Source organism: Capra hircus, chromosome 12 (genome assembly GCF_001704415.2).
Source record: "Capra hircus breed San Clemente chromosome 12, ASM170441v1, whole genome shotgun sequence".
In the NCBI taxonomy this organism is placed as follows: Eukaryota; Metazoa; Chordata; class Mammalia; order Artiodactyla; family Bovidae; genus Capra; species Capra hircus.
In genome coordinates, this window is record NC_030819.1 from 33,742,286 (window position 1) to 33,757,270 (window position 14,985).

Here is a 14,985-nt window from a genome sequence, read left to right on the forward strand (position 1 = left end):
TCTTTGTCAGTGTGGAGAGGTTACTTTGACTCTGCATGTCTTACTGTTCTCATTTATAAAATAGGGATACTAATGGGGCCTCATAGGCTATCATGAGAGTTGAAGAACTTAGGGCAGAGGCACGTAGTAAGGTGCTGTGAAAGGCTTTGTCACTGTCGTTATTGTAAGCAGTTTCATGTTCAAGAGTTCTCTTGTTCCTTATTTTTAGTCTGTCAGCAGTCTTATCTGTATTATACAGAATTCACTCTATTTCTTGGTTCTGTAAATATCTAATTATTACCAACTATGTAGATGAAATTATGCCAAAGACTACAGAATAAATAAAACCAATGAACCTTGCCCTTAGGAATGTACATAACAAAATTCCCATATTGGTAGAGAAATACACCGGTTTATCAAACTCTGAGAATTTTAAAAATGTACAGATGGATACAGGTACACAAGCAATCCAAGAAATTATATTGCATTTGTTTAAAATTTACTGTAGTGCTTTATATACATGAGTCAAGGAAGGCGTTATGCCAGATTTCTAGCTTTGATGACTCATAAGGGAGTCATGCCTTTACCAGAGTGGCACATCCCAGGACTTACTTTTTCTTCTCCCTCGAGTTGTTTATTTGGCTAGCCTTAGTTGGCAGGAGAAGACTTTCTCTGTCTTCTTTCTTCTGCCCATTCCTACTTGCCTTTCTACCAGCCGGCCAGGTCTTAAAAGGCCATATTTTCTATCAGTTGTGAGTCATGACTCCAAATGTAGGAGTTACAGTGCTTCCAGATTGCTGACAAGCTTACTGTCTCATTTGGGCATTTTGTGAGGCAACTTGGAGGCCAGAATTGAATTGAGTAGTGCTTTTTGATTCCCCAGCAGCAATATACAGGATGGATCAGATAACAAGAGGCTGGGGGGTGAGTAGTGTTAAAGTGATTCTTATGATGACATGAGGCCCTGGGAACCAGAATTAAAGTGGTCACAGTGAAATAAATGGCAGGGATAGAGAAGCAAATGATGAAAAGGTAGATTTTGTGTTCAGTTATTTACTGATTAGAAGTCGGTACAAGACACTTAGCTACCAAAGAGTGAGCTCTGGTTTGGACCTACGTTTAAATTGATGTTTTATTTTCCATGATCCTTATAATATGTTTTAGTTTTAAACCAATTAAATTTGCATTAATAGAATAAAACGAAAGCTGGCAGTATGGAATTTGTTTCTGGATCCATTTGATAGATTAGAAATGCACTCTTTAACTTAGAAATAATGGTAGGAGTAGATTCTAACGATATAACTAGAGTCGTTTTCCTGGAGCCTTAACAGAACTGTGACGTGTGGTATGTGGTTAGGTGAACCTTGCCTTTTCCACATATGGTGGTAGCAGGGGGATGGGTGATCTCAGATGCCTGGCCAGGTCTCTGATCATTTACCCCCTTATTCCAAAACAGAGATTAAAACCTGAAGGGCAGTCTCCTCCTGTGTTTCAGTGAAACAGCTGGAAGTTGGAGAGTTCCTTTCATTATGCTGACTTCTGGCAACTTTGTGTCCATTGTGTTGAAGGATACCTGCATTTTACTCCATCACAGACACTGCAGATTCAGTATTAGCTTACTTTGACTTTCCTTCCTGTCCAAGCCTGCATCCTTTTGTATTCTTAACAATAACTTCTCCTGAATAATTAGAAACTTCATGCCTGTAAAGAGCAGATGAATATTAGTAGCAGTTTTATTTTTCATTTCAAAATTTACAGAACTGACACATAAATCTGCGTTGCTAGTTTTTTAAAAGACAAAGCAAATATACAAACAGTAAGAATGATGTGGTCCATCTCCGTGTCTTTTTTTCTCCCCCATACCAAATCCCACTAACTTCCTCCATGGGTCACAAAGTGTGGTTTATATTGTGTGATACCTTTCAAAATGCATGTCTTTTGTGTTTTTTATATATAAATTAGAACTGCAAGTAGCAGATTGATAGATTAAATTTAAAAAAGCAATAACCCAGTAATATTAATGCTACTAATTATAGCAGCAGTTAATATTTTTATAGAATTTATTCTTTGCAAAGTATTATTTCTAAGTATGTGTTTAAAAATAATTCTTAATTGTGATAAAAACATAAAATGTACTATCTTAATCATTTTTAAGTGTACAGTTCAGTAGTGTTAAATATAGTCACATTGTTGAATGGTAGATCTCTGGAACATTTTCACTTTGTAAAACTGAAACGTGTGCAAAGAACACCTATTTCTCCCTCCCTCCCACTCCTGACAACCACCTTTCTACTCTGTTTCTGCACCTTTGCCTTCTTCAGATGTGTAAGTGAAATTGTACACGGATTCATTTTGTGATGAGTTTATTTCACTTAGGGTCATGTCATCAGGGTTCATCCACATTGTAGCCTGTGACCGGATGGAGTTCTTTCTTTCTTTTTTAAAGCTGGATGGTAGTTCTTTGTATGTTACTATCACATTTACTTTATCCCTTCACCCATCAAAGGATGTTTGGGTTGCTCCAACCTCTTGGCTATTGTGGATAATGCTGGTCTGAATGTGAGCATACAGATATCTCGTCAGGATCCTGCTTTCAGTTCTTTTGACTGTGTACCCAAAGTGGGACTGCTGGATTTAAATGCTTATATATTTAGTAAGTTTGGATCATCAAGTGCCATTGATTGAGAAGATCATCCTTTCTAAACTGATCTGAAATGTCGACTGTATCTAACATGAATAAGATTTTCTAGAGGATCAGTGTTTTCTGTTTAGACATCCCAGCTGTGAAAAATGAGGATTTGTTCTTCCTTCCCATGTACTTTTATACCTGTGCTTTAGAAACTGTGTAAAAGATTATCCGTAGCAGCATTTTTTTTAATAGTAGAAGACTGAATGGTTTTCATATTTTTCTATCAGTCATAAAATGGACAAATAGTTGTGATATAGTCATATGAGCTAATACCCTTACAACAGTGAAACTGAGTGAATTTGCAGCCACATCGCACTGTGTAAATACAAATTGTAAGAATATTCTTTTGTTTGAAGGAAGCAAGCCACAAAAGAATACACAAAGTATGTATCGTGTTCATAGACAATTCAAAACACAAAACTTAAATTATATGCTATTTTGATACATGAAAAGCCAAAAAGAAAAGCAAGAAAATAATAAACTTTTGAAATTCAAGATACTTGTTCCTTTTGAAAGGGGAAGGAAGGGAATTGAGCAGGGAGGATGGCAACAGGATACTTAAGAGATAAATGATAATGTTCCTTTTACTAGTGTACATCATGTCATTATTCTTCATGCTTTATTTTAAAAATATTTTGTTACTGTTCTTTTGCATTAACTCAGGAGTTGATAAAACAGCTTTTCCAAAAAAAGTTTAATAAATAAAAGACTGCGTTTTGAGAATTTTGTTATGGAAGAGATGAAAGGAATGAGACAGTGGCAGGATGTCATTGTGGGTTCTTCATAGTATTTATGACGCGTTACTGTTGATTAGTAAGATTCACCATCTCCATTCCGAAGAACAGCATTCCGTGTCCCTTACCCACTTTTGGTTTTGGATTATCTCTTTTTGGGTTGCAGGAGTTCCTCTCCATTATGGCTATTGTTGTTTCATCTTGTGTTTGTTTTGTGTATTTTCTTTTGACTTTACACTTTTTCTTATGGAGTTTTGCTGTACAAAGGTTTTATATTTCTAAGTACACATTAGACTTTAAAATATACTCTTGCTCTATTTTCATGCAATAATGTGATACATATTGCTGTTTTGTTCAAATTTTTTATGGTAACATAAATCATTTTATATTTTTAGCTCAGATATGGAAAGTAATGAGCTACATTTTGTCCTGTTTGAGCTGGCTGTATTATTCTCTTTGTGTCATCAATTTTGCTTAAAATGTTTTTAAAAAATGAAACTGTATGTTGAGGTGCTGTAATCTTTTTCTTGGAAGGTTTCGGCCAAGCACTAGAGAACTGTGGTGCTACAATGCAGTGGTTGCTGATGCCCGACTTCCTTCTGCAGCAGACATGCAGTCCCAATGTAGTATTCTGAGTCCTGAGCTGGCCTTACCGACAGGCTCAAGGGCTCTCACCACCCGGTCTCATGCAGCTTTGCACATCCTAGGTAGGGTTGGTGTTTGATGATCAACTAATTTTCGTTAATGTGTCCTGAAGATTTTTTTTTAAAGAGTATTTAAATTTGTGTATCATTCTGTCATGTTTGTTAAATAATAATGTGCTAGGTGCAAAATAAGTTAAATCTTCTAACTTTAAAAGGTTTCTCCTACAGAAAAAGGTACATTAGACTTATACCAATACCATGAAAGATTTATATATTCCCAAATATAAAGCAGCCCTGAATATAATTTTCCTAACAGGTAAATCTTTTAAAATAATGTTTTTTGCTTACTTTGAATACATAAACTTTAGTGAAGCAGGTTAAATATTCAAATATATAATTACAGTATTTAATTTTTGTGCATTCTTTTAAAATAAATTCTATAAAAATATATAATTTTATAATTACCACTTCTGTTTCTTCTTACATAACAGTTTTCCACAGCACATTAAATTTACTTCTAATTAATTAATTTGAGATAAGCATTTTTACAACATCTGGGAACCATTGTAAACATGCCAAACTAGCATTGATTAAGTTTATCTCAGGCTACTGTGTCTTCCTCAAATAGTTCCTTAAGAATCAATCTAAAGTCTTAATCATTGGTAAGCAGAAAAAAAAAAGAATCAATCTGAAGTGATTCATAGAGTTTGATAAATGACGGACCTTGTAAGGACTCAGATATTAAATAAGCTCTTGCAACTTTTCAGAGAGAGTTTTGTGCAAAACATTGTCATACAGCATATATTTAAATATGATAGTTAACACAAGCAAAGGATAATTTGTATTGGTTTTAAGTATCTTCCATGAAATGCTTGGTGTGAATTTGTTGAGCACATTTAGAGTTTGCTGTTTTAATTTATCACCTCCAGCATCTCAGATATTACGAATACTAGGGGAAGTGTTCATTCAAGCAGTTGAATTTTCATTTGTTTGATTTTAGGTTGTCTTGATACCTTAGCAACTATGCAGGATTTAAAAATGGGTGTTGCGAGCACAGAGGAGGAAACTCAAGCAGTGATGAAGGTTTATTCCAAAGAAGATTACAGTGTAGTAAACAGGTTTGAAAGTATGTACATTTATGTTGAGGAAATACTGTCTTATAAATGAATTACATGGATGTTTTAAAATGTCAATTACCATTTGCGTCTTTTTAGGTCATGGAGGGGGCTGGGGCTACTCTGCTCACTCGGTGGAAGCGATACGTTTTAGTGCCGACACCGATATTTTACTTGGTGGCCTTGGTCTGTTTGGAGGTAGAGGAGAATATACTGCTAAAATTAAGGTAAGCAGTCCATTCACACTGTTGTTCTCTGTGTTTGAAGATGATCATTTTAACTTGATTTATTAATTTATAGAATGCCTCCTCTAATAAAGAACCTGAGGAAACATTGCTATGATCAAATAGAGTAATACTAAATCATTAACTCATGAAAAATTCAGAAGTCAAATTAAAAAGGAGTAAAATAAATAGAAAATGACTTTTCAATCATTTTAGGTTGAAAAAGGCATTAGCAGTCAATCTCAATCTTCTGTATACCTTTCTCTCTGTGTACTTTCTTGTAGCCATTTTAATGACAAGATACAGGGGCATTTTGATGTGGCTTTAAAATTTTTTAGCATTTATATATCACCAGATGCTATGTAAACATACATCATCACCACAGACATAGGGGGACCAGGGATGAAGTGAGTAAGGGGATGGATTGCCTCTGGTAGAGAGTCAAAAAACAACCAGGAGTCATAAGTTTACTGCACTATGCATGTCAGAAAGGGCCACCTGTTACACTAAGTAAAGGATCTGCTCAGTCTTTAAAAATTCACTGATAGCTTGAATGTTCTGTTGTCACATTATCTGATTTTCTCTTAAAGTGAAAGAGAAAACTGTCGTTTATGCCTTAACTTCAGTAGCAGGCTTCATAAAAAATTTCTCAGTTAAATGCTACTGTAGTCCCAGTCTTTATCTTCCTTACCTCAGTTAACACAATTTAATCTGATTGAGCTTTTCTTTGATACAATTTCTTCACATGGCTCCCACGACACCAGGCTTCGTTTTCCTCCGGTCTCTTTGGCTGCTCTTCTTAGTCTCCCACTGGTTACTCATCATCTTCCTGATCTGTAAATGATGGAGTGCCAGAACTCAAAGTCTTGGACATCTTTTTAAAGTCTGCTCACCCCACCGTGATCCAGCCTGATGGCTTTAAGTGTTTTTCTTTTTATCACTCTTACACTTAATAGACCTCCAGAGTCATTTACACAGCTGCCTACTCTGCATCTCCATGTGAATAGCTAACAGGTATTTGGGGTGTAACATACTCAAAACCAGGCTTCTGACATCTTCTCTAAACCTCCTGTTCTGTTGTCCTTCCCCATCCCATTTAACGGGCTCACAGTAGAATTAACTTTATTATTCCAGTTGCTCAGGCCAAAAATCTTGAAGTCCTTCTTGACTGCCCTCTGTCTTTCACATCCCACATTCACTCTAGCAGCAGATGTTGTTGGCTGCACTTCAAAAATAAATCCAGGGTCTAACTACTTCTGAAAACTGTCCCTAGTACCAGGTTGGTCCAAACCCCGCCCGCTTGGATCAGTACAGAGTAGCCTTTACTCCATCCTTGCTCCCTTCGTTGTCTTCTCTGCAAAGCAGAGTGATTCTCTTGGAATGTACACCAGAGTATGCCACTCCTCTGTTCAGATTCCTGCAGTGCTGCTTATATTAGAATGAAAACCGCAGGCCTTACAAGGGCCTGAAAAACACCATCAGAAGTAACTTCCATCACCCCTCTGCCCTTATGTTATACTAGTTAATTCACCACAGTCTAGCTACACTGGCTGCCTGTGTTCCTCAAATATGCTGGGCACAGTCAAACTTCAGGAGCTTCATACCTGTTACTCCCTCTGACTATAGCTCTTCCTTCCCATACCTGCATGGGAACAGATCTTTACCTTAAGATCTCAACTCCGTGGTGAGCCTATTTAAAACTGTACATTCCGATAGCCCCCATTTTTTGTTGTTTGCCTTGTGTACCCCTGTATGCCCGATTCTTAACCACCCTGCCTGGCACACAGTATGTGTTCAAAATTATTTGCTGAAGATCAACAGTGGAGCCATAGGGGCAAGTTATTAAGGACCTTTATATCATGCTATTTACAATGAAAAGGAGGGAAACCATTGACGACTTTTAGACTAAAGAAGTATTCTAATCAGATATGCATTTTAAAAAGACAACTATGGGTTATTAAAGAAAAGCAAAAACCTTTAACTGTGGAATATGGGTTAGAACAAGGAGAGAAAGGAGAGAATTAATTAGTTCGTACTGAATTCTTTCAGCTAGTAATACTGGAAACACATTGGCAGTGGCATTGGCAGTGGCATTGACAGTGTTTGGTACCAGCAATAGAACAGATACAGAACTGGTGGAGAGATACGGAACAAAAGGATTATCCCAGGGTTGGTTTTTTTTTGTTTGTTTTTTTTTAAATGGCTGCTTCAGCTCTTAGTTGTGGCTCCCGGCATCTTCATTGTGTCATGTAGGATCTTTCATTGTGGTATGAGGGCTTCTTTTTAATTCTGGAGCCCATGGCAGGTGGGATCTTAGTTTCCTGACCAGGGATTGAAGCCACATCTCCTATACTGGCCGGCACTGGCGGGTGGATTCTTTACCACTGAGTAACCTGAGTGCTTTACCTTCTGTTATTGCCAACTCATCAGCTAATATTTTTCTAGCCTTTTTTTGGGGCGGTAGGGGGTGGTGCTGTGGTATATAAGTGTTCTACAAGTATCGTTTCTTTTAATTCTCACAGTTACAATGAAGTAGGCACTGCTAGTGTGTCCATCTCCCTTCTATGGATGAAGAAACCGGATCCTAGGATCTCATAGCTAGTTACATGTTAAGGCAAAATTCTACATTTGGAACCTCACTTAGAAATTAGAGTTCTCTCACCTCCTTCAGATGTTTATATCTGGTAAAGAACATTTTTGGAGCATTTGATATAAGTAGGTGAATATATAAAGCAAGAAAAACTGAGGTTAATATAGACCACAAGACATTGTATAAGTTTCTTAATTTAGATATATAGATTTGTTTATTTCACTAAGATTTTTTTTAAGCAGGTACTCTTTTACATTTAATAATGTCCAGTGTATATTAGAGATACAAAATTATAAGCACATTATTCAGCAGATTTACATGATTGAGTGATCACAATATGCTTTTCTCCTTTCCCCAGCTGTTTGAGTTAGGTCCTGATGGAGGAGATCATGAAACTGATGGAGACCTTCTTGCAGAGACAGATGTCTTAGCTTATGACTGTGCTGCTAGGTAAAGATTTCTTCCGTATTCATTGTAATCATTGCATACTTGATATGGCAAGTTTATTATAAATGAATAACATGATTTAAAAAGGAAGTTTTAAGTAATCTGTGATCAGATGCTTAAGAAACTAAATTATGTGCTAGGTGATAAGTGTTGCTTTTAACAATAGTACATTAAAACTGTAGTGTCCTTCCTATTTGTATTTCACAAGATAAATTGACTGTTTCTACACTGAAGGTGGAAATACACATATTTTGCACACATATTTTCATGCATCACTTAGAGAACATCTGATATCCTACTCTAGTGATGCAGTGCAGTTATTTACTACCAGTAGCGTTACGTGTGCTATGTCCAGTAGTCGCAGTGGGCCGTACTTTAGATCACCTGCATACTCTGACACCTTGACACCGTGCCTGTAGTGTTTGCTTGGTTATAGCACCATTGGAGAGGTGGCCAGCTTTACTGAAACCTCAGGAGTAGCCAGAATCAGGATGCTTGCTTTTTAAGTTTTCATTAAATAAAAGAGAGGCAGATTTTATCAGTCTTTCTGTGTAATCCTAAGAATTATCTCAGCCTGTGCTATGATAAACCAGGGAAGACGATAATGTGAAAAAGAAATGAATTGAACTTAATGGTAATAGTAACACATGGTCCTTCACCAGTCACTATGTTAGGAAAACCTCCTGTGGCATTCATAAGCTTTTTACTAATGAAAATATATCTTTTCTGAAACTGGTGATAAGGCATTGAGTTTGCTTTCAGTAGATAGTACTTTGTGAACAAAATAGTAAACCTAAAGAAAATTCCAACTGTTTCTTCACTTTAGGCATTAACCAGTATCGGGAGATATTTTTCTAGTAACTTTTATGTTATCTATGAATGAAAATTGGGGAAATTTCAGGAAGATTAATTATTAAGTAATTTTTAGTAAAGCCTTAAGATACCATTGTCGTCATATTTTGAACCGATGATTATGAGTCAAAAATGCAGTATATGGCTTTATATAGACAGAATCATCTAGATTTTCTTCATTTGCCTATTAATGAAGCCCAGATTCCTATGGCTAGTGTTAAAGAACATCCCTAATCTTTAACAGCCTCTTTTAACTTTCTCCCTATTACTCTTCTTTATCTGTCTTAATGCTCTAATCCTACTAGACACTTTGCCAGTTTCATATCCTGTTTTGTACTTTCAGACCTCTGCAGAACTGTTCGTGACAGTCTTCCCCTTCCTCAGTATCCTCTGTTCTCTCTATCCCTAGCTGCAATCAGTGCACATTCCCTCCACTCTGTTAATAGGACTTTTCAACTTGGGTATATATCAGATTCTCTTATTTGTTTATTTTATTTTATTTTATTTTTTTGCTTTCCTGCTAATTTAGTGAACTTTTTGGGTAGTTACTATGTGACAGGTTCAGTTCCAAACTCCTTGTCTCAACTCAGTTCTCAGAGCAGTCCTATGACCTGGATATTACTGTTATCCCTATTTCCAAATAAGGAAACATGAGTCATTGAGTCACACAGAAGCTGTAGTAACTTGCACAAGATCACCCAGCCAGCAAGTTACAAAGCCAGGCCTTGAACTCAGGCCATCTGATTCCAGAGCCCACAGAACACTTTAGTTGAATAAATCTACTTTAAAATTCAGTCTTCCTGAAAAAACTATCCATTTTTTGGATAACAGTTAAAGATTGTCAAAAAGGCAAAATGGTTTTCTGAGGACGCCTTACAAATAGCTGAGAAAAGAAGAGAAGCAAAACGCAAAGGGAAAAAGGAAAGATATACCTATTTGAATGCAAAGTTCCAAAGAATAGCAAGAAATGATAAGAAAACCTTCGTCAGTGATCAATGCAAAGAAATAGAGGAAAATGATAGATTGGGAACAACTAGAGATCCCTTCAAGAAAATTAGACATACCAAGGGAATCATGCAAAGACAGGCACAGTAAAGGACAGAGGCAGACCTAACTAAGCAGAATATATTAAGAAGAGGTGGGAAGAATACATAGAAAAACTATACAATAAAGATCTTCATGACCCAGATAACCACGATGGTGTGATCACCCACCTAGAGCCAGACATCCTGGAATGCGAAGTCAAGTGGACCTAAGGAAGCATCACTGCGAACAAAGCTAGTGGATGTGATGGAATTCCAGTTAAGCTTTTCAAATCCTGAAAGATGATGTGAAAGTGCTGCACTCAATATGCCAGAAAATTTGGGAAATGCGGCAATGGCCACAGGACAGGAAAAGGTCAGTTTTCATTCCAATCCCAAAGAAAGGCAATGCCAAAGAATGTTCAGACCAGCACACAGTTGCACTCATCTCACAGCCTAGCAAAGTAATGCTCAGCGTTCTCCAAGCCAGGCTTCAAAAGTACCTGAACTGAGAACTTCCAGATGATTAAGCTGGTTTTAGAAAAGGCAGAGGAACCAGAGATCAAATTGCCACTTTCGTTGGATCATAGAAGAAGCAAGAGAATTTCAGAAAAACATCTACTTCTACTTTATTGACTATGCCAAAGCCTTTGACTGTGTGGATCACAACAAACTATGGAAAATTCTTCAAGAGTTGGAAAACGAGAAATCTGAGTAATCTGTATGCAGGTCAAGAAGCAACAGTTAGAAATGGACATGAAACAACAGACTGGTTCCAGAGTAGGAAAGGAGTACATCAAGGCTGTGTATTGTCACCCTGCTTATTTAACTTCTATGCAGAGTGCATCATGCGAAATGCTGGGCTGGGTGAAGCACAAGCCAGAATCAAGATTGCCAGGAGAAATAACAATAACCTCAGATACGCAGATGAAACCACCCTTATGGCAGAAAGTGAAGAAGAACTAAAGAGCCTCTTGATGACAGCAAAAGAGAAGAGTGAAAAAGTTGGCTTAAAACTCAACATTCAGAAAACGAAGATCATGGCATTTGGTCCCATCGCTTCATGGCAGATAGATGGAGAAACAATGGCTGACTTTATTTTTCTGGGCTCCAAAATCACTGCAGATGGTTGCAGCCATGAAATTAAAAGACGCTTGCTCCTTGGAAGAAAAGCTCTGACCAACCTAGACAGCATATTAAAAAGCAGAGACATTACTTTGCTGACAAAGGTCCATCTAGTCAAAGCTATGGTTTTTCCAGCAGGCATGTATGAATGTGAAAGTTGGACTATAAAGAAAGCTGAGTGCCAAAGAATTGATGCTTTTGAACTGCGGTGTTAAGAGTCTTGAGAGTCCCTTGGACTGTAAGGAGATCCAACCAGTCCATCCTAAAGGTAATCAGTCCTGAATATTCATTGGAAGGACTGATGCTAAAGTTGAAAACTCCAATAGTTAGGCCACCTGATGTGAAGAAGTGACTCATTTGAAAAGACCCTGATGCTGGGGAAAATTGAAGACAGGAGGAGAAGGGGACGACAAGAGGATGAGATGGTTGGATGGCATCACTGACTCAATGGACATGAGTTTGAGCAATCTCCAGAAGTTGGTGATGGACAGAGAGGCCTGGTGTGCTATAGTCCACGGGGTCGCAAAGAGTTGGACATGACAGTGACTGAAATGTAAAAGTCATCTTATTTTAGTATGAAAGTTTTATATTTTTTAAGCAAGTTTTAGAATTCACAATGAAGGGGACGAAAATGTCTTGACCATAACACAAGTAACTGTCATTTATGTATTTCAGTTGGAGGATAATCGCTTTATAATGCTGCTGTTTTCTGTCATACAACAATGTGAATCGGCCATAATTATATATATATATATCCCCTCCCTCTTGAGTCTCCCTCTTCCCTGCCACTGCGCCCTTCTGAGTTGTCACAGAGCACCAGGCTGGGCTCCCTGTGTTGTATAGCAACTTCCCAGTAGCTATCTATTTGGCAGTTGATTGTGTGTGTGTGTGTGTGTGTGTGTGTGTGCACGCGTGCGTGCTTTCGTGCGCACGTGTGCGTGTGTGTTTGTGTATGCTACTTTCTTTATTTGTTGTACCCTCTCCTTCCCCCACTGTTTCCACAAGTCTGTTCTCTACATCTGCATCTCCATTCCTTCCCTGCAAATAGGTTCATCAGTACTGTTTTTCTTGATCCCATATATATTTGTTTTTTCTCTTTCTGACTTCACTCTGTATGGCAGTCTCTAAGTTCATCCACCTAACTCCAACTGACTCAAATTTGTTCCACTGCCCAGACTTTTTAAAATAGAGGGTTTTTCATGTCGTTTGGCAAGAATCTTCTAATACTGTGTATTTCATGTTTTGCTTATAAAAAGGATTTTAAAAAGTAAATGTATGTACCAAAGAAGTGCAGAGGCCCTTTCTTTGACGGTCTGATTTTCCTCTTAGGGAAAAATATGCAATGATGTTTGATGAACCAGTCCTCCTGCAGGCAGGCTGGTGGTATGTTGCCTGGGCACGAGTGTCAGGACCCAGCAGTGACTGTGGATCTCACGGACAAGCCTCTATTACCACAGATGATGGGTGAGCAGAATGTTTCAGCATTACTTAAGCAACTCTCATTTTTGTTAGCTGAATGTTGATTTGAAAGCTCAGAGGTCTTTTTGTAGGATAAAAAAAAATCTTTGTAGGTCTAGAACATAATATGACCTGCTAAAAATTAAATTCGTGTAATCTCATGCTAAATAAAGTAAGACAAAATGAGAAGATACTCTGCTATTCTTTGCTCTTGTCACTTGGCATTTGTATGTGTTTCTGGATGTTACAATGTTTAAAACCTTATTATACCAAAATTAGAAGTTACACAGAGGAAAATGACAAGAATAGTTAGGCGTCTGGAAACTTGAAAGAAGAAATAATATACTTGCTATAAAATTTGATCATGCTGATGAAAATAACAAGTTGCAAAGCTTTTATGATATGAGATGATATAGTTTTAATAAGGTGTAAGGGGAAGTTTACTTTTAAATTTCAAATACAGAGCTCTTCCCAGTTTACAAAATGCTTTCATACATAATATCTCATTTGATGCTCTCAGTAACTTTGTAAAGGGGTTATTAGCCTTGTTTTTATAGTCGGGAATAAAGAGACAAAAGGTGAAACAATTTTGCATCAAATCGTACAGCTGCTTTGTGGCAGAGCCAGGTCTCGACCTGGGGTCTCTTGACTCCAAGTCTAGCCTACTCTGTACTCTGATTCATGTGAAGGAGCTATCATTTATAAGAGAAGTTCAGTTTATTCTTTATCATTCTTGAGCATAAGCTGTTTGAACTGGATATACTTCATATAGTTTCATTCAACTCAGAACTGACCAAAAACAGAGCAGACTAATTTATGAGGTGAATTCTGTGTTCCTGAATGTACAAAGTAGAATGTTGTAGAGAAATGAAGTCTGTTGTCATAACGTATCCTTTTCAAATTGAATGGTAAAACTCAAGAGACTCCTTTTTGGTCCTGTACTACATTATTCCATATACAATTGATTCAACCTTGAAATATCATAGCATTTGAAGCTAAAGTTTATACCGTATCTAGTTTAATAGATTTTAAACTGTTTGTTGAAGTATCGATATTTTGGTAAAAACGTACCATTCTGGTTGATGTTGAGCTTTAACAGGAGGGATCGGGCAGTAGCTCCCAATCAGGTTCAGTTCTTTCATTTAACCCATTAAGCTATTTGGAGCTAGAACTGAGATCACAACAGTGTCTTTCTACTTTTACTTTCTCCCCTGAAAAATGAATTTCTCTTCAGTTACATAAAGTTTGAAAACATGATTGTTACATTTTTCAGTTTCTTTCATGAATCTTGGAATCATGTTGTTTTTGGTTGCATTGTTATTTTTTTCTCTTCATAGGGTTGTTTTCCAGTTTAAAAGTTCAAAGAAATCAAATAATGGCACAGATGTTAATGCTGGTCAGATACCTCAATTATTATACAGGTATTAGCATATTTATAGTTAATTAACATGGTTTATTCTTTTAATATAATGCACTAGGATTACTGTAAAATTTGTGACATAATAAGGGAGAAATTACTTGAAGCATTCAGCACTTTATAATATACCATTAGAAATAGAACAGAAACATCTAAGTTTTGTATATCTTTAAACATTTTTTTACCTGAAGGTTAATTTTAGTAAAATGTCACTAGTGATTCACATTATCTATATTATGCCTGTGATATTTTAATGACTTAAGAGATGGCTGGATGGCATCACTGACTCGATGGATGTGAGTCTGAGTGAACTCTGGGAGTTGGTGATGGACAGGGAGGCCTGGCGTGCTGCGATTCATGGGGTCGCAAGGAGTTGGACACGACTGAGCGACTGAACTGAACTGATTTTTTTAATCTATTGATTTTCTCACCAATTTCTGAATGTTTTAAACTAATGAAATTCATCTTAGAGAAATGAAATCTGAGTATTAGGGACTTTTCTATGTAGGCCTAGTTGATTTATTCTACACTTTTATGTTTCTTGTTCATCTTGTGATAGAATGAATTGGAAAATCCCTTACCGCTGAAAAGTTTCTGCCTTTAATTAAAATATCAAATGATAACTTGCTCATATGACATACTATTATATTTTAATATCATTTAAGAATTTTAATTACTTTATGGGAATT

At 36.9% G+C, this 14,985-nt stretch overlaps 1 protein-coding gene across 5 annotated transcripts in view; it reads left to right on the forward strand.

Moving 5' to 3' along the window:
• MYCBP2 (MYC binding protein 2, E3 ubiquitin protein ligase) overlaps nt 1-14,985 on the forward strand; it is a 269,075-nt gene that overhangs the window by 125,681 nt on the left and 128,409 nt on the right. For all 5 annotated transcript variants that reach the window (XM_018056490.1, XM_018056491.1, XM_013968297.2 and 2 more), the window contains 6 exons: nt 3,937-4,109; nt 5,047-5,172; nt 5,261-5,388; nt 8,334-8,425; nt 12,751-12,885; nt 14,217-14,300. In XM_018056490.1, the coding sequence (XP_017911979.1) occupies nt 3,937-4,109; nt 5,047-5,172; nt 5,261-5,388; nt 8,334-8,425; nt 12,751-12,885; nt 14,217-14,300 (738 nt within the window). The remainder of the gene's footprint in view (nt 1-3,936; nt 4,110-5,046; nt 5,173-5,260; nt 5,389-8,333; nt 8,426-12,750; nt 12,886-14,216; nt 14,301-14,985) is intronic.